General features: G+C 39.0%; 1 protein-coding gene across 1 annotated transcript in view; it reads right to left on the bottom strand.

Annotated features, from left to right (window-relative positions):
- The window catches only part of ptprt (protein tyrosine phosphatase receptor type T), a 289,634-nt gene that overhangs the window by 63,699 nt on the left and 200,148 nt on the right, over positions 1–25,787 (bottom strand). Inside the window, exons 18-20 of the mRNA XM_042406727.1 lie at positions 18,168–18,322; positions 12,349–12,429; positions 11,740–11,775 (exon numbers count right to left, since the gene is read on the bottom strand). Coding sequence (XP_042262661.1) covers positions 11,740–11,775; positions 12,349–12,429; positions 18,168–18,322 — 272 coding nt within the window. The remainder of the gene's footprint in view (positions 1–11,739; positions 11,776–12,348; positions 12,430–18,167; positions 18,323–25,787) is intronic.

Here is a 25,787-nt window from a genome sequence, read left to right on the forward strand (position 1 = left end):
GTGTGCATGTGTGTGTGTGTGTGTGTAACATGGAGACATACGGAGCACATGGAGTGTGTGGCTAGTGTGTGTTTGACAGTGTAAGAAAGGGATTGATTGAGAGGAGAGAAGCATGTGTCAGTAGTTTTTGCACGTGTGTGTGTGTGTGTGTGAAGGCCGTTTACGCTGTCAGTGAGTGTGTATGTTAATGCAGTCCTTCATGCTTGGCAGTGTGCTATATAAAGTTCCCTCCTCCCACCCCTGTGACTTTATTAAGACTCAGTTATGGATGACTTGGGTTCAGAGTATCAGTGTCACTGTTAACTCCTTCTACACAACCAGTGTGCCGGTGTGTCTACCTGTATGTCTATACTAGTTTACATATATCCTCCAGAATTCCATGTAGGAGAACCTACAGTGAACCTACAGACATTCACAAAAATCGTTAAAGGCCTTCTATAGAGTCAGTGTTTGGTTTGTCTGTTCTGGGCTACTGTAGAAACATGGCGGTGCAACATGGCGGGCTCCGTGGAAGAGAACTACACAAAAAAGAAAATATATAGAACTGTATTATTACTGTGTAAAAATAGACAATGCAACAATGCTACTGAATTTGCTTCCTAATAAATGTATTCCATTCCTTATGTAGATATAAAAGGCTCATTCTAAGGTAACAAAACCACCACAGTTCTTATTTTCAGGTGATTATACACTAATTAAAACATACTTATGAATATTATATTCCATTTATGCCAAGTCCCTTCTGCTAGATGCCACTAAATTCTACACACTGCACCTATATCAAAATCATATTCGACTTATCGTGCCGAAATACAAAGTGTCCTGATATACAAACATAATAGATGAAGTTGGGGGACGGGATACCATGGGGCATTTGTAAAAGGTATAAAGAGAAGCTCTCATCCGTTTTTGAATGTGTGTTAGCAATCAGTTTAACTTCACCACAGATAGTTAACTGATAACTTAGTGTTATTGTAGTGTTGCTATGGATACCTGCACTTTAATTTACCTTGCATACTGATTTAAAGTGGTTTAACTGTTGACCAGAACTTTGTCCACAGAATCCTTAATTTAAGCAAATGAGAAATTACTATTTCCTGTTGCCATGATATAAATCAATGAACTTCAGGCTTGTTCAGGTTTTAGTTTTTGGTCGAAATTTACAAGAAAAAAAATCCTAAAACCTCAATGGAAAGGTGAATTCAGGTCTAACGAGTTGAAGGAAAAAGTTTCACCCGTATTGCTGTTCTTTATGCATTAAGGTGTTCAGGTTCAGGGAATAATACAGTTATACACAGTATGTATCTCTGTGTGCAGACTTTAAACCTTCAGAAACTACTGAATGGCAATCATTGTTAAATCCAATCACACTAAAGACATGACTTCATTACAGTAGCAACTGTATGTCTATACTTACACAAACCCTGCTCTTATTCATTATTTTATGCATCAGCCCACACACAAGCACACACACACACACACACACACACACACACACACACACACACACACACACAGGTATTGTTCATGGAACACTATAGTAATTAGATCTGAATAGTCAAACAATAATTGAAACTGAAATTGAAATTATGCTAAACACTACACATGGCACTATGAAAGTGTAACCCTCATCACCTACATACTTAAAAACAAAAACAATCAAATATATTTAGTTTAACTACACAAAAAAGAAAATATATAGAACTGTATTATTACTGTGTAAAAATAGACAATGCAACAATGCTACAGAATTCGCCTCCTAATAAATATATTCCATGTCAAATGTTACTACTGAGCATCTCTCACCTCTACTAGCTGAATAAGTTGAAACATCACAGCTAGACTTTGCAATTTCAACAAATGTACAGTACAAGTCAAAAGTTTAGAGACACACTCTGTCCAAACTTTTGACTGGTACTTTACACCACTGGTACTGTACATCTATCACCTCATCTCACTAGGAAACTATCCATTATATAAGCCATGTCTCTGTAAATCTACACAGTGTCTTAACACTTGAACTGCCAGGTGTTGCTATATACCTAAAACTGCCAACGGGTAAAATTCACCTGTATGCCTGGCTGCTGCATTTTTAATACTAAAAAATGTACTGTGATGTCATTGTATTAAGGTATTGTCTTCACAAAGGAATGTCTGAAGTCATGAAATTAGTTTGTTTGATCATCACCTGTGTTTTGGTCCTCTTGTTGATTTAAGAACACTAATCACTTTGCATGGCCATCAGTATAAATCAATCTAAAATCAAACTGAAAATGGGTATTAGAAGGAAATATTTGCATATTTGGGTGGTGTGATATTATTATAAAACATTATTTAAATGACCAAAGTAGCCTAAATACCCAAAATGGACAATAATGAGCCATAATAATGACAATAAACAACTGTCGCACTTATGGGTGATTTAGTGTTGCAACAAAATTGACATGACAAAGTCAAGCGCACCAAATCACCTGTTCAATTATTAATTTAAGCATTCTAACAATATGTGAATAAGAAAACATCACCAAGAAACTTAAGGTAACCATTAAAACTTTTTTTTTAAATGTATATCATTATAACACAAATATATATTTCTCTTTTGATGTTCTGATCATGAAAACGGAGTAAGACAACAGACAAATTAGGCTAAATAGCCTATAAACAATTAACACTAACACGGCAAAACAAAAATGAATGAATTATCAGTTAACTAAAAATAGGCTTTTCACACAATCATCTTCATTTACGTGTCCCTCAAACACACGTCAGCTGACATTCAGCACCTTGAATGTGCTTTTTCCACTGACAGCTTTCCTGCACTTCAGGCACTTGGCAAAGTTTTTTTTTTTTTTTTTTTTTTTTTGCAGGTCATTCTCCTCTGCTCTTTTTATAATTTAATTATGACTTGACATACTGTAGCTGTCAGATCACACACTCCGATGCATGCCGTCGCCTAGCAACTTAGAATATTTAAACAAACTGTGTTGAAATAAATGCATTTCATATGTGGGAACATTTTTACCCAGTGGTGGTTATATGTATAAATGTCCATATTTTTTAATCTGGATTCATCTTCAATATTTTTAACAACAGGGGGTGCTTCATAACATTAGTTTAGAAAAAAGTCAAAGACTGGGGGACATGAATATTTTATTAGAACGTAGTAATGTTCAATTGGAAAAACCACCACAGGGTGATTCTAGTGTTAAAATGCAACATGTTCAGCAAACCCTCTAACATTAAAGGTTAACAGCTAGATACACTCATGCTGCTGGAAGTCAGAAAGCTTAGCAGCGAGTGCTTTAAAAGCCGTGACTAGTAAGTTGTGTGTCTCTCTCTCTCTCTCTCTTTCTTTTTCCTCTTTCTGTCTTTCTCTGAAGCACAAGGTCAAGTTCAACTTAATTTTATTGCCGCGCAGCCAGGCCAGTGGAATTCTCTTCAGTATGGATGAAAAATCGCTCTGATATTTGGAACACATTACACAGCCTGTAGTGGAACAGCGAGCTGCTAGCATAAAAGATGGAAAACAGAATTGCAGTTGAGCTGTTGTCCAGGGGAGGAAAGAGAAAAAGGGAAGTAAGAGAATGAAGGAAATGTAGACAGTGGGAAGGGAAATAACAGATCCTTGAGCCTATCAGTGGCTGTGGGTGAAAAAGGGATATGTAGAATAGTTGAAGGTCTCAATTTACAACATAAAGCATACAAGATAGTACTTGCGTGTCCGAAGCAATCTGTATTACTTCACTTTGCTTAAATTGATCTTGCTTTTTCCTTATTTTCAGCACAAATGGACAAATAGATATATTTTGATAAGGACTAGATACAGAACACTTAATAAAGTTTTATCTTGTTAAAAACTGGCGAGCACATTGAAAGCTAATGCACAATACTTTAGTTTATAGTTGCAAACAGGATCTCAAACAGTGCATATATTTTAAATGTAAAAACCATGTTGTAGGTAAGATGAGGGAAAGGAGGAGGGGAAATGGACAGAGAAAGGGTAAAAAGAGGGATGGGTATGTAGGAGAGGAAAATGGAAAAAGAGAGTCTGAGAAATAAACCTCAACATACCTCTCTAAGATAAACATCTTGCTTTTTAATTACTTCGCAGCATACTGAATTGGTTTGCAAATGCAGTTTACATGATTTGGAAAACTGAATTTAAATTGAGAAAAGCTGAAAGAGAAGACAGATGGAAAAAAAATTACAGAAACAAAGATAGAGGAGGCAAAAAACAAGCCAGAGAAAAAGAAGAGTAGTGGAATAAAGGAGAGGTAAGAGGAAGAAGAGACAGAAATGCAGCAGAATATATATCTGGACTGCGGGTCACAGAGATCAACTGGTCTAGACGGTATCCAGCGGTTTACCTCATTCCACCTCCCTTCTCTTAACAAGTGGAGAGAAAGCACTGCCTCAAGTACAACACCAAGAGTGTGTGTGTATGTACGAGTGCACGGCTGTCTGTGTGCATGTGTAATGGCTACAAGTGTGTTTATGTGCGCGAAAAGCCACTTCCTTTGAAACTTCCAGGCACCAGAGTCAAACAGAGATATATCCGAGCGCGTGTAGGTGGGCATTTGTTTGTGTGTGAGATGCAGTGATCTGTGAAGCCACCAAAAAAGAGCTGCACAGCAGACGGACACATTTGCTTCACAGGAGAGTTTCTTATTTAACAAAAACCGAGGCTGCAAGTTAGGAACACAGAGAGAGAGAGAGAGAGAGAGATAGAGACAGGTGGACGGGAAGACTTACAGACAGATAGCAGAGATAAAAGGAGAGGTTTCTAATAAAGGAGGATTAACTTTATATCCTTGTTGGGTAGGGAGGCACTGTTTGCCTCCAGCTGCTCGGTGTGTTGGTATAGGCGACTGCTGCCTGATGCATGAAGCTAATTAACAGAGATGTGAGGGATTAAAGTAATAATATGCAATATTTTCATACAAATGAATGTCTGCTTTGCTATCGTCTATGGCCAAATAAGCTTTTTCTTTTCATCGCCCAACTTTTACACTTACTCCTCTAAAGACCTGCTGTGTTGTAGTTGTTTTATTATGAGGGAGAAATCCTGGACTGTGTCCAAAATCACTCCCTTGTTTACTGACTCACTTCTCTCCATACAGCCTAATAAACCCTCGGTAAATGTGTGCACCAATTCAACTTCCCCACTTTTTTTTCTAAATCTGTATACCAAACTGTGAGGAACTCATTAGGATTGTCTTTATGGAAGGTAACATGAAGCCAGGGGTTGCTGTGACACTAAAATATGAGTTGACGGCCTGCTGTGACTGACTGAATCTAACAGATAAGTTTTTCTAATAACATTAACAAAGCAACTGTATTTAATGTGAATCAGTCATGTCGTCCCTGATACTAGATTTGTTTAATTAAGGCTGTAGGTGTCAATACCAATCAGGATATCAGATCTCCCTTCAACAGATCTGATGATATATGATGAACGAGATAGACCAGGTGGCTGCTGAGACAGACTCTAAAAGACAGAACATGCAGACTTGTCACAGGAAAGTATGACTGAGAGTCCCAACCCGGTCCCTTCAATCTGCGTACAAATAACATGACTTTACACTGTCAAATTGCATGCGGTGCATACGCCAATGTCCAATTTTGTGCGCGGTTGATACGCCAATCCTTCCCATTAACTTCCGCGGAGAGCAGATGCACTCCCAGTCTCACATCTAAACATGTAATAGCTTCACTGGTCTGTGTCCACGTCACGAATGTCAAGTTTCTTTCATCGTGGCGGAAACATACAAAATAGCTGACGTTCCTTTTATTCTCAGTGGTCGATGTATATGAATTTTAGATTTTCAGTTATTACAGTTATTTTTCAGGCTTTCTATCGTTGCTATGGTGGTAGCTATGGGTGCTGTCATCACTGAAACCATGTAGATGGATGTTGTCTGAATCATTGTCTTTGTGTTGTGTAGTAATCAGAGCGAAGCACTGCATTTTCCACTAAAAAGAACGTCGGCCATGTTGTTTGTTTTCCCTACAGTGAAAGAAACTTGACAGTTGTAGCTATTACATGTTTTGATGTGAGACTGGGAGTGCATCTGCTCTCCATAGAAGTTAATAGGAAGGACTGGTGTATCACCTGCATGCAAAAATTGGACTTTGGCGTATGCAAGGCATGCAATTTGTAAGTGTAAAGTTGTGTTATTTGTACGCAGATTGAAGAGACCGGTCTGAAGAGTCCACTAGACATAAATATAAGCTGTGTAAGCAGGCAGTCAAGATGCGGCTGGGAAAAAAAAAAAAGTACAGAGGCTCAATCTTCCCTGAGCACATAAAGGTTAAAAATTACTATCTCTCATCCCTGCTCTCACCTTCAATTACCCAGCACTGCCAAATTATGGCCAAATAAAATGACTACCATTAGCCATAATCACCTTACATGCAGCCTAATGCTGTGCTGAACTAGACTGGGGAAAATAATTGCCCTTCAGTAATGCTGTGGAAAAACTACTTCCAATACAAGCGGGGCTGTAGGTAGAAATTACGAGCTCTCTGCACAGGAGGTGACTCTGGACCATCTTCTACTCCCGCTATGGAGCAGCATGGTTGTAGCTAAAGTGTTTCAAATGCAGTGCATCTTCGAATATCCACCAAAAGAAACAATAAAAAGCAAAATGTCACATCCACTGAGGTCTGCTGAGAGTTAAATCTATATTGAAAAAGATCAAGGATGCTCATACTGTATACAGTATGTTGGAACTTCCTTTCACTGCTATTTCTGCATAATACACTCCCGTTCTTCATTTAGTTAGGCTCCTTCGTTCCTGGGAGACTTGGTCCCTTTTATGTTTGCAGGGGTCTGTGTGTGTGTCATTGTGTTTGTGCGACTGTGTGTACCTAATTAACCGCAAAAAGCTCTTGATCCATGGAAAAACATGACTTCGGTGCTAACAGCAGAGAAGGGCTGTCCTTGGCCTGGCACAAAAGGCTGATGCTTGCTATGTGAAATGATAGAGAACAGTGTTGCGTAACCTTTTAACATACATCAGCGTCTGGGAAATTGATTTTTAGAGGAAAACGTGTTTGCACATAAAAATGCACGCTATGCTGCGGTGGCTTTCTACTGATCCAGTGGATTTACGTCTTATCAATGTTAACACTGTGCTGGGGTGTGCATATGTATGTATGTGTGTGTGTGTGTGTGTGTGTGTGTGTGTGTGTGTGTGTACTTCTGTGCATATTTGTAACTTTCTGATGTGTCCTTGTCCTCTTATGCATATACTCGTGTACGCTATACTACTCGTGCAAGTGTCGATTTCTGTATGGGTGCTTGGATATGCAAGATTTTGTAAGAGAGAGAGAGTGTGTGTGTGTGTGTGCGTGTGTGTGTGTGTGTGTATGTGTGAAATCCCTTTTCCATGGCTGAGAAAACACCTGAGCTATGGAGAAAGCTATACAGCTGGTTCAAACAGAAAACACACACACACACACACACACACACACACACGCAAATACACAAAGTCCTAAACCCCCGCTCTGCATTGCATACTGGATTTACCCAAGCTCCTTCTCCACATCTTTGATCCTTCAATCTGTATGTCTCTCTCACTTAATAACTTTCACCTCTCTCTCTCTCTCTGCAGCTCATTCTCTCAGCTCTCACTCTCTTTTCAAGCTATTGAAAAACGATCCTCACTGGCACCATTCAGGCTCTCGGTACCCATTATCAATTTCCAAAAGCCTAAAAAGGTATTGAAATGTGTCTAAATGTTGGATTCTTCCTTTAAAAAACGAAATGTTGTCTATCCATTTATCAAATGATGAAATTCAGCTCCCATTGGAGGTCACCTCCGATAAAATGAATAACTTATTGGACTCAATGGAAGAAAAAAAATGATTTTGACAGTGTTTTTCATCACTCTGGTGGCATAATTCTGTTCACTATTTGTCATTTTTCACCAAATCCTGAACACGAAGGCCGTCTGCCAGAGTAGTTAGTCTTTTTTCTTTATCTGTATGTTTTGTTGGAACATTCGTCAGCCTATGAGACTTGCATTTGTTTTCCTGTCTTGAGGCAAAACAGAAGCTGTTTAGTTTATTCCTTAAATTCACAGGAATTAATTAGACACCTAGCAGGGGCTTTACAGTGTTAGAATGAAAATAAAGGAAGACAATTAATGAAATGGGCTCATATTCAACTAAGAAAATGGAGAAGGACGACTGTCTGACCACCGGAATCAGAATCTCTCTGATTAAATTCAGCTCTATCGTTGTCCTGTCATTTCGTATTCAAGAAGTGTTGACGGTAGGACAAAAACATCTTAAACATCTCGAATCATGCATCTCAAACTAACAAACACACAAACACCGAAACATGCTGTTAAGGAAATATTCTCTCCTTGTTTCGTTTCATTCCCCACCTTTGCTTTATTTTTCTCCTTCCCACCACCTTTCTCTTTCCATCCTTTCCTCTTTTTTACCATTCTTTTACTTCATTTTCATACCTCAACTTTCCCTTTTCTTCTTCATGTCTGCCTCTTCCTCTCTCTCTTCCGTGTCACTACATATTGGTATTCTGTACATACTTTGGCCTCGGATGATGATAATGATGGGAACATGCTTGGCGGTTAATTTGCAGGTCCGCCATCCATTGATTTACTGCTTCAATTGTGATGCTTAGCATGACATGCAAACAACAAGCAGCACTGCTTCTATATGATGTATGTGGATGGATGGATGGATGGATGGATGGATGGATAGAGGAAAAGAGAGATGGATAAAAGGAGGGATGCAGGGGGGTATGAAAAGGGGAGATGGGAAGGTGCAGCAATGGTGGAAGGAAGAAATGGTATTTATAGAGGGAGTAATGTACCTGGATGGATAGATGGAAGGAGAGGCAATTGAATCAATTAAACTAGAGAAGAAGAGATGTAGATGAAGGGATAGAGGAGTGGATGGACAAATTAACAGATATGAGAAAATGAACAAATGGGCAATCCAAGGATTAATGGATGAGTAGTTGGAATGATAGATGGGATGAATGGATAGATGATGGGAGAAATGGAGGAATGAGTGAAATAGATGAAAGGATGGATACAAGGAGGAAAGTTAAGAGTAGTAGCAGAAGTTGAATGAATGAAAAGTTAAAAGAAAGGAGGAGGAATCATGGGGCAAAGGAGGGGTTTGATAGAAGAATAAAAGGGGGATGGATGAGTGAACTGAGATAAGACTGAGGTAAAAGGGAGGGATGATGTGAGGTGAATACCAGGAGGGATGGATTGATGGTTGGATGGGTCGATTGACAATAGGGTAGGGGGACAAAAGAAGGATTAACTGGATGAAATATATTTTTAATTCTTCTATTTCTTACACTTTTTTTTATAAATACCAGCTTTTTCTTCACTGTGATAATTACAGTTTTGTTTTATGTCTCTTCTCTTTCTAATTGTAGAAAGAACAGATGGTTCAACAAAACGCTAACGTCATTCCCCGAAAAGATGTATGACAGCAAATTTGTGCCAAACAAATCACTCAAGCATTTAGTTTTGCATTCTGCTTCATCATGCCTCAATGTGCATCATGGTACAGAAATCTGTGAAGCCAGTTGTGCAGATTGTAGTAAATCAAGCTCAAACATATTGGGCTGAAATATTGTTGGAAAATATGGCTATATATATTTTTTTTTTCTGTTTTCTCTCCATTCCTACTTATCTTTTTGATTTGTTCGGTCAGTTTGTTTTTCTGTGGCGGATAAGACACAGAATGGGTGGTTATCATAGTAATTTGTCTGTCTGTCTTTCTCAAAATGTCTTTTTGTCTATGTTTCCAGCTCTTTGTCGCCTGGGCAGTTAACACATGGGTTCAGCAGTTACAGCAGTAATTCAGCTGGTAAACAACAGTGTTTTAGGAGAATATACACTTTGCTTCCTTCTACCTGGAGAGAAGAGGACGAGAAAGTGTGGAAGACAATATGAAAGACAAGAAGAAGAAAATATGAGTTTGAAAAGACAAGGAAAGGAAAAGGAGTGAGAGGGGATGATGTGAAGGTAAACGTGACGACATGAAGTAGGGAAAAAGGGGGGTTGAACAAAGCTGATGAGAAGAAAAGAAAGCAGCCGGAAGATAACTAGTATCACATAAAAAAGAAACATTCCTGTAACACTCCTGAGACCGACTGTCACTACCCTTACACTATATGTACAGTACAAGTCAAAAGTTTGGACACCGGTCCCTTGAATAAGAAAGTGTGTCCAAGCATGGGTGTCACCCATTGGTTTGCAGGCTCCCGTTCTGAAGCCTCAATTTTGCATTTTGATTGTCACCATCTTGGATTTTTGGATCCAGAAGTGACCATATTTGGATGAGAGGATGGTAGCTTGGTTAGCACGGTGTATTTACAGTCTGTGGTTAACTGTGATAATGCTAATGCCAATTTTTGCTAGCGAAAAACGGGCCTAAAACCATTAAAACAAAATTTATTTAGTGGAAAAAATGAACATCTGGCTCCTTAGAGGGTCTTTTAGTACAACCAAATGCTGAACAAGACTTTTTTTAGGTGAGTGGAATGTTACATTTAACTTTCATTAACTGAAAAAACACTGAAATAGCGACGGCTACAGCTACACCTACGTCTGTACTCTGCTCCCGTTTTGAAGCCTCAAGTTTGCATTTTGACTCTCATCATCCAGAAGTGACCATATTTGGATGAGAGGATGGTAGCTTGGTTAGCATGGTGTATTTACAGTCTGTGGTTAACTGTGATAATGCTAATGCTAATGCTAATTTTCGCTAGTGAAAAACAGGCTCAAAACCATTAAAACAAAATTTATTTAGTGGAAAAAATGAGGGTCTTTTAGTACAACCAAATGCTGAACAAGACTTTTTTAGGTGAGCAGAATGTTACAATTAACTTTCATTAACTGAAAAAACACTGAAATAGCGACGGCTACAGCTACGCCTACGTCTGTACTCTGTGAATCTGGGGTTACGTGGTAGTTATGTTACCTAACCAACGTTTTCACTGTGTTTATGACTTGTCAGTGACAGCACTCATCTGTCACTCAAAGCGACCATGCCCTTAATTATTCATAACTTTAAACCTTAATAAAATTTAAACGGGTGCGTTATATAAAAATTCACTCCTGTACAGTTGTCATGAACGGGGAAATTAGCTATAGAGACTAAAACCGTTTTTTGTACCAGGCTGTGAACATGTTTATTTCTGTTGTAAACTTGGGCATTTTAGGGTCTATGGGGATTGACTCGGGTTTGGAGCCAGCCTCAAGTGGCCATTGCATGTGTGTGTGTGTGTGTGTGTGACAAAGACTGGCCACAAACATGTACACACACACTTTGGCAAGGGCCAGAGCCAATCTTGTTGGCAAAGAACTGGTCAATCTGGCCAACAGAAGGGAAGAGAGGGAGAAAAAGACAGAAAGAAGGTACTGGAAAATGGTTTTGACATTTCACTCCTCCCATGTGTAAACTCTGTGTATGAGTGCGTGTGTGTGTGTGTGTGTGTGTGTGTGTGTTTGCATGCATTTGTGATTGCGTATGGACTATACTGACTTCCATGTGCAATTCTGATTTCATATGTGCCTGAATTTGTATAAAATTCTCCCTTTTTGTTTGTTTCTCATGCTCTGAAATGCATGCACACAAATCAAAACATACAAAGAATCAGACACACGGGTTATTAACAGTTATTAACAACAGATCTTAAGATGATCCCTTCAGAAATGATAGTAAGATAAAATGTTTTCTCACCTATAGAAGTTGTGGCTGGAACTGGCTCTTTGGACACTGCACACATATTCAAAATGACACAGAGGGAAACATAAAGATCAGTCACAAACTTCATTTCAAAAACAGCAAAATCAGTTTCCATCCTCAAAAACACTTTTGGTGTGTACTATAATATTAATATTGGCCTTAAAGACACTAGAGAGACACATGCAGAAATTAGAAATAGAAAAAATAAGAATATTAGAGCAGGTTTCGCTGTTGCTTTCCTGAAGAGGAAGGGGAATTACCATTAACATTGTCTACAAGTGATGCAAAATAACTGTGAACAACCATTATATTAGTAAAAGTATTAATGAGATGCTGCGGTATGTTTTCTTTCACTAGTTATATCCTTGAAACAAATCTGCAGTATCAACTAATCAAGCTAAGCAGGTACGTCGGAACAAAAACACAGTTTCTTAGGTCCTACAGGTCCTTTATAGGTATAGTTTTGTCCAGTTGTGATTACAGCTGCAGGCAACTCCACAGCCCTTCCATCCATTAAATCATTGCCTAAAGCATCTTCAAAGATTACGAATGTGCGTGTGTGTGTGTGTGTGTGTGTGTGTGTGTGTGTGTGTGTGTGTGTACCTGAGTAGTAGGAATTCAGCAGGGATTTGCTCTGCAGCGTCTTGCTTCCCTGCACAGAGAAGGAGCAGGGAGAGGGGGAGGCTGGGGAGGAGACAGAAGGGAGGAGAGGTGAAGAGAAGGTGAATAAGAAAACAAGGAGACAAGAAGAAAAAAAAAAAGGAGGTGTGGGGCAGCATAGGAAGATAAGGGCAGAGGGTGAATGGACAGAGAAAGTGCAAATAACAGAAGGAAAGATGAAAAGAGAGAATGTGAGAAGGAGAATGAGGACGAAGCAGGAGGTGAGGAGGAGAGAGGAGGATAGGATGGAATAAGATCGTTTTTTTAAAAAAGGAGGATAGGGAAGTTGGAGAGGAAACGAGTACAAAGCAGGTGAAGGACAAATGGGAAAAGCAGTGACCTCATATGAAAAAAAAAAAAAACAACTAACAATCATCACAGCACACAATTAACAATGAACATAGACAAAAGAAGATCAATACTCAATACATTCAACAGCACAAGGAACAATCCAATAACACTAATGGCACCATCAATGCTACAATATTGAATTTTGAAAACACAAAAGTGGTTCCGTCTCAATGAGTGCGCACTTAAATCTGAAATACTCTCAATGCCGGTCAATACATAAGACTGATTTTATGGCTTGTGTGAAGAATGAAGGTTAATCCAAAATGGTTCATTGGAGGGTAAAGAGAGAGAGAACAGGATGAAAATGAAATATAAGCAATCAACTGTGTGCAAAATTCAGCATCATAATAGTAGGATTACATGTATTTGTTTCACAGCTAGCCTAGCACCTTACGAACAGTTGGCTACTTAGTGAAGACTTTCCTTACCAGAATAAAAGACCATATTGTCAATTCAAACAGCCTGAAATTACTTATGTTCAAGTGACTGGAAGCCTCAGAGACTCTGAGCATTATCGTTTCAGCAAATGGCTTAAAACACATTACGCTCAAATCACAAAGTGCTCCTTGAGTGTCCAAAGAAAGAGGCAAAGGATGAAGTAGTGTGATGTCATAGAGTGGGTCGGGGTGAAAGGATGAGTCAACAAAACTTGGAACTTCGCCACAGGATGTAGCTGTTCGTTTCCTTTTTCCCACCGACACTCGACGTCGGTTTCTTGTAACCATGACAGCAATCATTCGCTAACACAAACCAAGTGTTTATTATTGTAACCATGACAACAAAGGTCCTCTAACATTTACAAAGTAGTACTTATAAGCCAAACCTTTCCCTAATAAGTCACTTTTGTGCCAAAACCAAATCAAACCTTTGCCAAATCATAAATCAGATAGTTAGTTACAAACTACAAGTCTCCGTCTCTCTACCATACAATTCATCAAGAAGATATTCCTTCATTTGGTGTTTTGATGATGTTTGTTGGATAGTATTGTTCAACACGTTGCTGCAAAATCAAATTGACTTGAGATCTGGTGACTGTGAAGGCCATAGCATACAATGCATTTTTGAAGAAGCCACTTTTATCAGGATACAGATGGTTTATCATTCTTAATAGGATAAAGGTGATCACTATATTGGATAACTTTGTATTTATTAGGAGTGACTCTTCCTTCTAAGTGGATAAATGGACCCAAACAACATCTCTATGGAAGGCATTCGTTATGTTTCTCCCCTCACATACTTCCTATAATTTATCACCCAGCTGTATGAATGTTATTTATCTGTCACTGTGTATGTCAGCTAGCCTGACAGCTACTTATTACGGACCGAACCAGAAATACGACAGTTAAAATAGTGTTAAAACAGCTTACAAAGTGATCTCTTGCAGTTGAGGGGATTAATGATTCCATATAGAAAAAAAATGATTTTGTTCAGAGTCGCAGGGTGGATTGTGGTGCACCTCCTTTTCAGCTTTCAGTTTGCAGAACTTCCCTGCTACACTCAAACGCATCACGGCGGTTGATCATATTTGTCAGTCCGAAATGACCACTGTGGGAATGAGGTCAACGAAACAAAATAGAAAGCTGTTAGAGTAGAGCTGAGCAGATATATCATCGCTTATAAATGTGATTCACCATCAGGTTTTGCTTTCTTAAACAGTGACTGATGCCCCAGCTACGTCCCTGCAAATATAGTTTATCTCTCCCTCACACACAGACTGCTAAGGGTCTATAAATAAATGATATGTAGGATAGACACAGGAACACACACATACACACACACACACACAATAAGATAAAACCTAGGGGGGATTGCTGGGAGACTGACTGTGACATATTATATGCCGGATAAACCCGTTCAATAATCCACACTAGACATCACAGCTAACCCACACACAGCTAGTCGGTGTGTGTTTGTGTGTTCGGCTAAAAGTAATCGTCATTTATCTAAAAGGCTTTCAGCAGCCAATTAGTACTCGTGCATGTTAGCCAGTATTTTTTGTGTGTGTGTTCGTGCTTTTGTGTATTTCAGAGTCCTGATGGGTCCAGCAGGTGGCCATTAGTGGAAACTCTCCAGCTAACAACTAAAGAAATCTTTCCACCACCCTCGTACTGACTGAGCTGATGACATGATATGCTCCCCTTCCGCTGCCCTCACTCCCATCCTCCTCTTCTCTCTCTTCTTGTCTTACCTCTTCAGCTACTTGTCTCCTGTTCTTCTCTGCAATATCCCACCTTTACCTACTGCATTTATGCTTTCATAGCTTATCCTATATATACCTATTCTTCTCCTTAGTCTAAGAGTAGCTCTGTTTCAAATTGAGAAGAGGTAATCCAAAGGTTAGTCTAGAAAAAGAACAAAATAAAAACAACTTGACCTAGAAGCGATACAGACAGATTGAAAACCAATTAGCACCATGGGAGGTGGATGTAGGGACATTCTAGCCAGATGTTGAAAAGCTGTAAATGCATCAGTCTCTCCAAGACATAACTAAATTACTCCCAAGTGCAACTGCATCAGTAGCCACTTACATGGTCATCTCCTTGCTTACGGCAGCTGAATTGACACTGCAAAATAGCCATATTTCTCCCTGTCACATTAAAGCTAGGAAAAAAAGGAAAAAAAGCAGCATCGGAGGTTGTAATGTATGTATGTGTGTGAGACGTTTGTATCGCTAATAGTCTATGTGTGTCATCCACGTGTTTGTGTTAGCTGTTATCTAAATTATTCTTCTTCAGGTACGTTACCACCAGCATCTTGACTGGAGAAGGATCTATTCAGATTTGCATCCGGTGTAGGTGAAGTGATTGTGATGCATTAAGTTTTGTGATCAGGCATTAAGAGATGCATTCATGTGGGTGAGTGTAAACAAAACTCTATTTAATCAGGTCTGGATTTTATCTCGATATGAGAGAAATACAAATGAGTTCTTAGTGTTTCTGGAAGTGATACATTCACATTAAATGCCACTTTCCTGTCATCAACAGATAAAAGGTTTTTCTCCTCCGATTGTCTAAATGGAATAAATTTGCTCATCAGTAACTCCAAAAGCTTCATATCTATTTGCTCTGGAAACAACACAGCACTTCTTTTCCTGTTTTTTTTTCATAAAACAACCTAGGAGATTTCCCTTCATATAAAATATTTAAATAAATGGCAGTAAAGACTAATATAGAACTCATCCAGTGTTTGTAATGTTTTAAAATGAATATGATGACGATTTCTTGATGTGACAATTATCTATGTAGCATCCCTTTTGCTAAATTCTTATTCATATTCTGCTTACTCTACTGTTTTCTGGTACAATGGCCCAATTTCCCTACAGCAGATAATTTAAGTTTTATCTTCTCCTCGTTCTGTGTTGTCCTCTCTTTCCTCCTCCTCTCCCCTCTGCTCTCCTCTGCTAATACCCCCCAAACACAACATATTTTCTCCTCTTCTGTGATAAAAATCCCTCTCGTCTCATGCGTACCGACACTGTATGCTAATGCGCCGCGAAGAGAAGCTCAACTTTAATACGGCGAGGAGTGTACCTGCATACCAAGAGAAATCTGCTTTGACAGCAATGTCCTGTGAAGATAGCTGGTGACTGGGTGAGAATGCAATAACACAAAAAAGGTTATTTGCCCTGCGAGGATCCATCTGCGCAAACATTATTGGGTCCCTTACTTTGTGTCAGCGTTTTTTCTCTGTCTCATTAGGACCGAGCTTGGATCGGCGACTGTGTGCGTACTATACATGTGTGTGTATCTTTTTTTTTTTTTTTTTTTTTTTTTATAAATGTTGACACAGTACCAACTGTGAAAGAGAGGCAGTTGTAGAGAGACTAGCACATGGCACTGCCTTTGATAAAGCTAACACCAAACTGATGATAAAGTGTAGGAAGTGACACAGCAAAAGTTACAGAATTATAATTTTTGTCACTTTTTTTTCCTTAAAATCTGCATGGAGTGATACAGTAGAAATCCTCCGATGAGTTATATGGATCATATAGCATACGGGGGAACCTGGGGAAAGTTTTTGAAGGCCAAGACATGTTTTTACACCCATCCAAAGCTGACTACAAAAGGTGGGAAGCTTGGCACCTATTGAAAGTCCAAACTTAATTGCACATGTGCTCCAACTCTCCAGCGCTCCAAGACCAATTTGAATTTGACAAAATTACATATTTGGCCCCAAGCAAGGACTAGTCAACTCTGTCTTAAAGCATAAAACAAACAAGCGAAAGAACCCAATCTTATAAAATGACTATTAATTAATCAGACATCCACCACCCAGAGGAATGAATCTGTTCTCTTCTAAATCCTCTGAACACTGAAAACTTAATTCATACACAAAACCAAAGTGCAGTTACTTATTAGAAGAAAATTAATGACCACTGTTTCAAATACTACAAATTCATCAAATACACAGGGTCAAGAAGAAAGCGAATATTTAAATATATGTTGTGAATACCGAAACAAATACTTGAATTAACATGAAAGCAAAGATTTATATATCACAGGTTTGTCATACATCCAAGGTCCAAGATAAAAGTGGTCTACTCTAAGTGTTTCCGATGAAAAAACATTATTGTGCGTCAGAATTGCTGCATGGACAGTTAGAGGAAGAGTGCAGGCAATTACGGCCGACATTAACTTGCTACTTAGTCCCTCTCCAGCACCCCTGGCTTTCAATGGCCAAGCACTCCCAAAAGGCCAGCATGACATTTTCAAGAGAAAAATGCCCTTCTGAGAGGCCCTGTCTAATTACCTTGGACACACACATCCACACACATACACACATATTTTACAAAGAGATGGGAATATGAACCCACATAGCTGCACAAATGCGGGCAGAGTGACTTTCATAAGATTGTATTTCAAGATACACACAGCATGCATGCGGGAAACACACATACATACAATATAGATACATGAACTTGAACGTGTATAAGGCATCGAAGAGCAGAGAAAGTTAAAGGAACAGAATTGAAAATGATTACAGAAGCATTAACTTAGACAGAAGCCGGTGAAGCAGCACAGCACACTGCTGATACTGTTGAAAGATGAACATATGGAGAGTTTCATTATAAAATGAAATGTCCAGTATTTGAATAAATGAATCTGACAAAATGATTAATGGCACAGAAACACGGTATAGGGGTATTTTTGAGTAGATACAAAGCAAAAGAAATGTTACTTTGTGAAATAAAAGTGAACTTACAGCTAAACTTATTATACAGGACAAATTATTTTTGGCGAAATTGTTTTTGAATGGTTGAGCTACTTTTTGTGGGTATTTACTGTGGTTGTTATATATTTAGAGATTAGATTGAAGCCATATATTCTAGTGGATCTCCATGATGGTGCCAGTTGTGGTTGGTAGATTTAAAGTGCACATTCACACTAGAACCATAAAGGATTTTGACTCACTGAATCCATTGAGGTCCTGGTTTGAGGTGGAGAAGGGGTCGTCCTTGTGCAGGGTGCTAACTTTGGTGGTGCTCTTATCGGCTGTGGTGACCGGACCCATCTCTCTCTGCTGGGTGGAGCTGCTGGCGGTCTCCTTCTGCTTCTTCGCCAACTTCCTATAGTGGTATGAACACATACACAAAAACAAGCAAACACACACACACACACACAGGCAGGAATACAAACAAAGAGGTACATTTACACACACAGACACATACATATCTGTAAATCCACATGCAGTGACTAAACACAATCATACATACACACAAACATACATCTCAAAAACAAAAATACTGTCAGGGAGGTGATTTATGGTGAGAACAGTAAGCAGAGGAGAATTATATTTCTTTATAACATGCAGAAGACACAGAAGAGGCAAAATAGACTCATGAGGATGAACATTGTTTTTGATGCATTGCATTTTTGCATTTAACAGAGGCTAAGTTGTCCACAGTGTTACATATCATTGCTATTAGCAAATGGTATTGTAAGCTAAAGATTTCTGACAATTGTTGGACTTCAATTTGTGTTTAAGGCAATGTTTTTAAGTAATTTTGATATTTCTGTCACAGTGTTGTCATGTTGTCATTATTTACAAGAGATAAAACATAATTTCAGTCTATAAGGAAAAAATAAAGACTCACTTCCAAGTTACATGGACAATCTATGTAGTGACTCATCCACACTTTTTATTGATATATTTATATAACACTGCCTAATGCAGATCTGTATGCCATAACTAGGTACAGTATTATGCACTTTCAGGTAATTCTCATTCATTTCTAATAAACCTCTACTGGCACCAGATGAACCTAATAAAGGATAATTTTCCAAATAAGTTGTCATCAAGTATCAAGAATCAATATCAGTTGTTCAGTAAAATACTTAATTTGCAAGATGTAATATTTATGTGATCTCATAATGGTTTGTAGAAGAGTTTAGAGTTAGAAATTAAGAAGAAAGGTAGATTTTTTTTTCTCCTCCAGATCAATTAAAGCAAAGACAGGACAGGCGATATGATTCAGTGGAGGCCAGTTGACATTCAGTACTTTAGTAACACGTGGCGCTTCTACAGCAGCTATAATAGTGAATGTAGTTTTGTGACTGTTGATGAGATGTCCCTTGAGTGTGGTTGTATCTTAATGATTTTATTTCCCTTACATTAACTGTTCACATGTCACAACTCCCATCTGTTGGCTATTTCGTGCTGGCCACTTTGAGTTCTACCTGTACCTTCGGTTTTAAGTCCACTGAGACACCAGATGGCAGAAGTGACAGCAAGCCATTACGATCTGACATCGACCAGTAGATTCACCAGAGCTTGCAGAAGTACCACCATAAAACAGATTTTTACTGTCTTGTCCTGCATGTGTCTCCTAAAAACTACCGAACAGAAGTCAGAAATGCTGTATGACCCTGAACATACTGGAAGAGATAATTAGAGTGCCTCATTTTAGTGTGAATGTGCTTCTGTTTTTCACTGCATACAGAAAGCACTCCTGCTTTAAACAGAATATCATAATGTCTAACGCTAGTGTAACTTTAAAGGGGAGCTCTATGTCTTTATTCTGGGACTCCACTAGAGTAGCTTTGCATGATTCCCAGTCCAAAAAACTCCCCGTTTATCTTATACTGGCCCTTTATGCAGGCCCTCAGTTCTCTTAACAGGCAGTCTTAGCTCCTGTCTCTTTAAGCCCCCCCTCCAAATGAGCCCACTGTATTCTGATTGGCCAGCTATCCGGGAGCTTGCCATGGAGCAGCAATGTCAGAGTCGTGTTAAGTTACCGCCAATGAAAACCCAACAGCCTTTTTGCAGCCTTTATTATCTTATAATTGTATGCAGACTACTTGTTTAACGGAACATTCAGGCATGTCATTAACCACTGGTAAATATATCACAAGAAATGCACTTCTGTAGGATGGGAATAAGGTAAGCACTGTTTCCTTTTGCTAGCAGGCTGGATATGTTCACAGGGTGTTTCAGATAAATGGAAGTTACCACTGGTATTAACAGTTTGTCAGCCATTAGAGGGAAAACTTCCTGGTGATAAACTTGGAAAGTTTGGACTTTTATAGGTTGAGGAGGACCATCCACCATTGGTTTTTGTATGTCTGAGGCTGGACCATTTGGGAAAGAGAAACAGGTTCAGCCTGATCTTTATTATTTCTGCAAACCTAGATGCTACATATCTTATCTATATGTGTTGCACTCAGTGGATGAAGACAAATGATCAGTGTTGTTCCAGAAATCTCACTGTGTTTTCTAAAATCATATTTAATTGCACAGACACTTTTAGAGGCACTCTGAACCACTGACAATTGCAATTCTGAAATTTAAAAAAGTACATCTGATGTATAAAATTTAATTGTGTCCTAATCTCTACTTTGGGAGTTGTTATATGAGTGCTTCTTCCACCAGCAGTCATCAAAGTGCAGCCCATCCTCACAAAAAAAATTACAGTATAAGTCTAAAATTCAGGCATAATGTTGTGGTGTTTACTGCTGCCATGACGATGAAGGTTGCATAACTTTAAGGAAGTATAAACCACATTTCAAGTGATCATTTTAACCCAACCCATGCCTTAACCTAACTAGACTAACTAGCACCATAAAATACGCTTATTTTTTAACAGCGATTTATAATGGTTTTGGAAAAGCCAGAGTGCATTACTATGGCCGCTAGATGGTGTAAACGTAACTATAGGTCATTTTTGCATGCCTGAATTTTAGACCTATACTATCGTTTTTTTATGAGGATGTGTTGCAAAGTGCATTGAGTAAAATCCAAATATCATTACAAAATTTCAAGGCACACTGCATCATTGCTGTGCAAAAACTATTTTGACATCTTCAGTTGTGCACCTGCTTTCTTCTTTGTAACCATCAGATCAAGGTACTTCCTCTATTGTGTCATGTGTCATTAAAAACAACTTTAAAGACCTGAATAAAAATAACAAAGAACAGCGAGTATGGCATTGGTTGTGTTGAAACCAAATATTTTTTCTGGCTTCTTGGTTTGGGAACAAGTTGCCCATGTTCATAAATATTGACTGAGACCTCGCAGATCAAGGGAATAACATGAATTCTTTTCTATCAAGCATTTTCCTTTTATTTTTGACCTGTATTTTCCCACTGAAGCTAACAGAAATACATCTTGATCCACTTGTAATCCAGCAGATTGCAAAGTATGATGTAAACTTGAATAACATTATGCCCTAAAAGCTTTGGGTTCATGTGGGGTTACAGTGAAATCCAAAGAGAGCCAGTAAGCACAGTAACTTTCTTTGCTTTTAAAACAGCTCTAAATAGTTGTTCTCTGATTATTATGGTTACCCACTACACCGAAGTCTAACTGCAGCTCACTATAGTTAATATCCTGCCTGAGGAGCAATTTAAACATTTAACATACTGTATATTTAAACAGCAGGTTGTTTCAAATCTATTGGAGGACTGAAAGGAAGCAAGAGGGCAGGCAATGAAGCTTCCAAAACATATAATTTTAAATGACTAGTAAATATTAATATATATAATAACAGTTTCCATAGACCATCAGGACCAAATTTCCACTGAGGCTTTATTGGGTGACTTGACCAGTTACTAACTTGTAGGTTGACTTGTGGATCGGTCTCTTGAACTTGGTGTATTCCTATAATGAGTACCAAAACTACCTGACACAATGTCAACAGATAAGTGAAGACATGTGGCTGAAATTAACAGCAAACTGCAAGTCAAAGCACTGAGTGGGCATTTCATTTCACTTAAATTTCAAAACTGAAACATTTGTTGCAGATTGATCCTTGACTGGCTAGCCAGCATGCTGCATTGCAAGACAGAGAAAAAAAGACAAAGGACATGGGTCTGTTTTCTAGCTGCTGGTATTATTGAATTTTGACTGAGGCTCAATGATGAATAACTCATTGACCGGTGATTTGTGATGCATTTCTATTGCAAATGTCACATAGGGACAGAGTTACCATCTCATGGTAACTCTTGAGCCATAACAACAGGTTTGTCATCCATATCTACAAGCTGCTGCATGCCATACAGCACAAATGCATGTGGAGGTATGTAAACCATACTGTGTAGGCAGTAATGTAATGTTATCATTCATGTACCTTATCTGCCGTTATGTATGTAATACATCCAGTACTTGTTTAACTCTCTATGTTACAGTATGTTATGTTTAGCTTATCTACAGTAAGCCATTCATAACCTTTCTCATTTGTGTGTAAACCAAAGCCGCCCCACACACATACACATACACAGGTGTTTTCAGTTACTCCGGCTGATTAGACCTTTGCTCAGGTTGAAGGTGGGTGGAGTTATGCTGGCAATTAGTTATGTTAATAACAGTTGTCCCGTCCAACAGGTGCAAAAGTAACAGGATCTGAGAAAAGGTCTGATCAGGCAACATAAGGGAAAACACCTGTGTGGATGAGCTACAGGTGTGTAGGGGCTTTGAAGCTCAACTCTACTAAATAAACATCTCAAAAAGGTGTTGTAGTTGTATTCATGGTTGAGGTTGAAGATAAGCTCTGATTTCACTGTTTTTTTATTTTTAGGTTTGCTTATTTTTCAGTCGGCACTTGCACTTTATTCACTTCTCAGAAAACGATGTGCCTTTTTCAAAAGTCTTAAGCAGCAAAACACTACACTGTACTGCCCACAAGCTGTCAGAACAGAGTGACCCATTAACCAACTTTCTCACAGTGTGTACAAGCGGTTTGTTCGCACCAGCGCCTGCTGTGCTTTACAAATGAACGACAGAGACCATTTCTGATATATGGATCAGTAACGCATAATTTTTTAAGAGCAAATTTATCTCCAGTTGAGTCATTTAAAAAATCATCTCACTCCGCAAAAAGATAAAGTCAACAAAAAACCTCCCCCAGAATCCACCAACACATTCTTCAACTTATCTAAAGTGTCTGACATCTAGTCACGAATGGCATACAGTGGGCCGTGTTTGTGTTTGTGTGTTTGTGTGTGTGTAATGCAGAGAAGTGTATTTGTGTACTTGTTTCTGTGAGCAAACACTTGATCTTCTTGGAGGCTTTGTGAGTACTGCATGTGCTGGGCGTTCTGTGCTTTCACGTGTGTGTGTATGTGTGTGTGTGTGTGAGTGTACACGTGTCTGTTGTATTTGGCTGTGTTTGTGCACACTGGCCAGTGAGTGGGCGTGTTTCTCGGTGACCTATCACGAAGCCGCCTAATACGCCTGTTTATGTGTCTCTGAAAAACTGATCCTTCCTGCACAGTCATTTCAAAAGCCAAATTAGAGGAATGCAAATATTATTTTCCTTTTAGAGCATTAACCATATCTTCTCTATAATGACTAATCAAGTTGTCTTTGTGCCCTTTCATGAACTTCTTATGGGATGAGTCATGATAGAGAAAAGCAAAATGAATATCTACTTAAGCTCTTAAGCTAAAAAAAAATAAGCTCACTGATAAATATTATTGAAGTTTCTGGTTACATGACTCTTACATAACTTAAGAGAAAGTTCACATCTGTACTTCTGAACTATAAACACACACAAAAGATCATTATTTTCAATTGTACAGCTTTTAAACAATGAATAGTAAAAAAACGAACTGATCTAATCTGTTTAAAAAGTTCTTCATCTAGATTTTATTCCACCACACACCAGAAACTTATGTTTTCTGCTGCCAGTGGACACTGATCTCTCAGTGTACAGTGAACAGGGGTCTCTTGCAGTGTTAACACCTCAGAGAATTTGTGAAAAGAATAAAACCAAAACTAATGAGGCCTAAACACACAAATGATAATTGTAACTGTTCTCGCTTTAAGGTGAATCTCAGAAAAGATGTAAAAAACAAAGAAACGCCTGGACTGGCAACACTTACGTCTTATTTATTCAATGTTTTACACATTTCTACATTAAACTGTGGCAACTACAGTATAGTGGTTTGGTTAAACGTAAGCAACTAAAAGCCTTGCTTTAAGTTAGGGAATGGTGACCTTCATAGTTAAAAAAGGGAACATTCAATCATTCAAACATTGATCATCCACCCCAACCGTCTAATCCTTAGCTTTTATTTCACTGCATAAAAAGGAAGACTACTTGCTGCAGCGGCACTTAACATTAGCGTCATATGTAAATCATGTGCTGCAGAATCATCCGATATGAACAGAATTCCTACGGAGACATGACTGGCACACGTATTTGTGTGTTCAAGCATGTGTTTGTGTGGTACCTGTACGTGCGTGTGCTTCTGTTTGTCTGCGTACACAGTAGTGTAATATGAGGGCATATAATAATCTGCACTTGCTGTGCACATTTTTATCTACAATCTTTGTGTGTCTGTGTTTGTGAATGTGCTTGTGCATGTGTCTGTGTGTTTGTGTGTGTGTACAATTGCATTTGTAAAGCCCTCTATGGGTCAGAAAGCAATAAGCGAGAGGTCAGATGTGGAGGCAACATCTCTTTTCATCTCTATCGTTTCACTGGCGATAACGTGCGCGTGTGACTGAAAGATATATGCAGAGATATGAAATTAAAGCTGTATCATTGTATATTAGAGTATACGAGTGTGCGTGTGTGTGTGGGATCAGATGATGATGAGCCGTACTTTCCCTCGGATACTTAAGCGATTCAGCCGAGAGACGAAGTAATGAAAAAAAAAACAGAGAAGAGAAAGCAGGGAAATAAATGAAACAGTTTAAGAATAAACAAGAAAATGAAGGGACAAAAAAGGAAGCGGGGGAATAACAGAGGAAGAGAGGAAGGAAAGTGCAAGACAGAAAAGGAGGAAGGGCCTGGCAATGGAGACGGAGCCTCAAAACCTCCTGTGTGTGTGATTGGAGCTTAGAGTGGCCTATTCCTGGCTATTTGACGGCACGTTGACAGAAAGTGGGCAGGAGGCGAGGAGGAGGAAGAGGAGGAGGTGAGCAAAGAAAAGGAAAGCCAAATGGAAAAGATGAAGGGATGGAGATGAGGGCTACAGAGAAATGGGTGAGAGGAGAGAATGGAGGGAAGAAACAGGCTAAAAGCGGAGACAATACAAAGACGTGGGTATCAGAGAAAAAAGCAACAGACAGAAACTTGAGAGTTGTGAGAGGAGAAGAGCCCTTTCATTCTCCTCTCCCTCCCTCCCTTCTCCACACCTCTACCTATCACACATTCATTCCGTTAATGGACTCGTTTAAATGACAAATTCCTTGCATATTGTAAGTGGCAATGAGCACGACATAATCCTTCTTTAATGAATGTCACAGCGGCAGTTCATTAAGCACTAAGGTTACCCCGCTGGGTGCCGACCGCGGCGAGAATCACGCACTACTTTGTGCCCCCGGCGATGTTAATTGCAGTTCGTTTGATGTGTCGATAATGAGCGATGCGTGGATGCGCGGTGGATCCGTTGTGGTTTTTTTTTTAGGGTGGGGGCTGAGCTGAGCGCTCCCCCTTGATGGGTTTGAGAGGAGGCGTTATTACTGAGAGACACAAGAATGAGATGAAATGAAGCGAGGCGAAGCGGCAGTACTTTCAGTGAACTCAAGCAAAAAAAAAGAAGAAACTGCTTTTTAATTGTTGCTCATTTGATATATTAGGTGTCATG

Source organism: Thunnus maccoyii, chromosome 3 (genome assembly GCF_910596095.1).
Source record: "Thunnus maccoyii chromosome 3, fThuMac1.1, whole genome shotgun sequence".
Lineage (NCBI taxonomy): Eukaryota > Metazoa > Chordata > Actinopteri > Scombriformes > Scombridae > Thunnus > Thunnus maccoyii.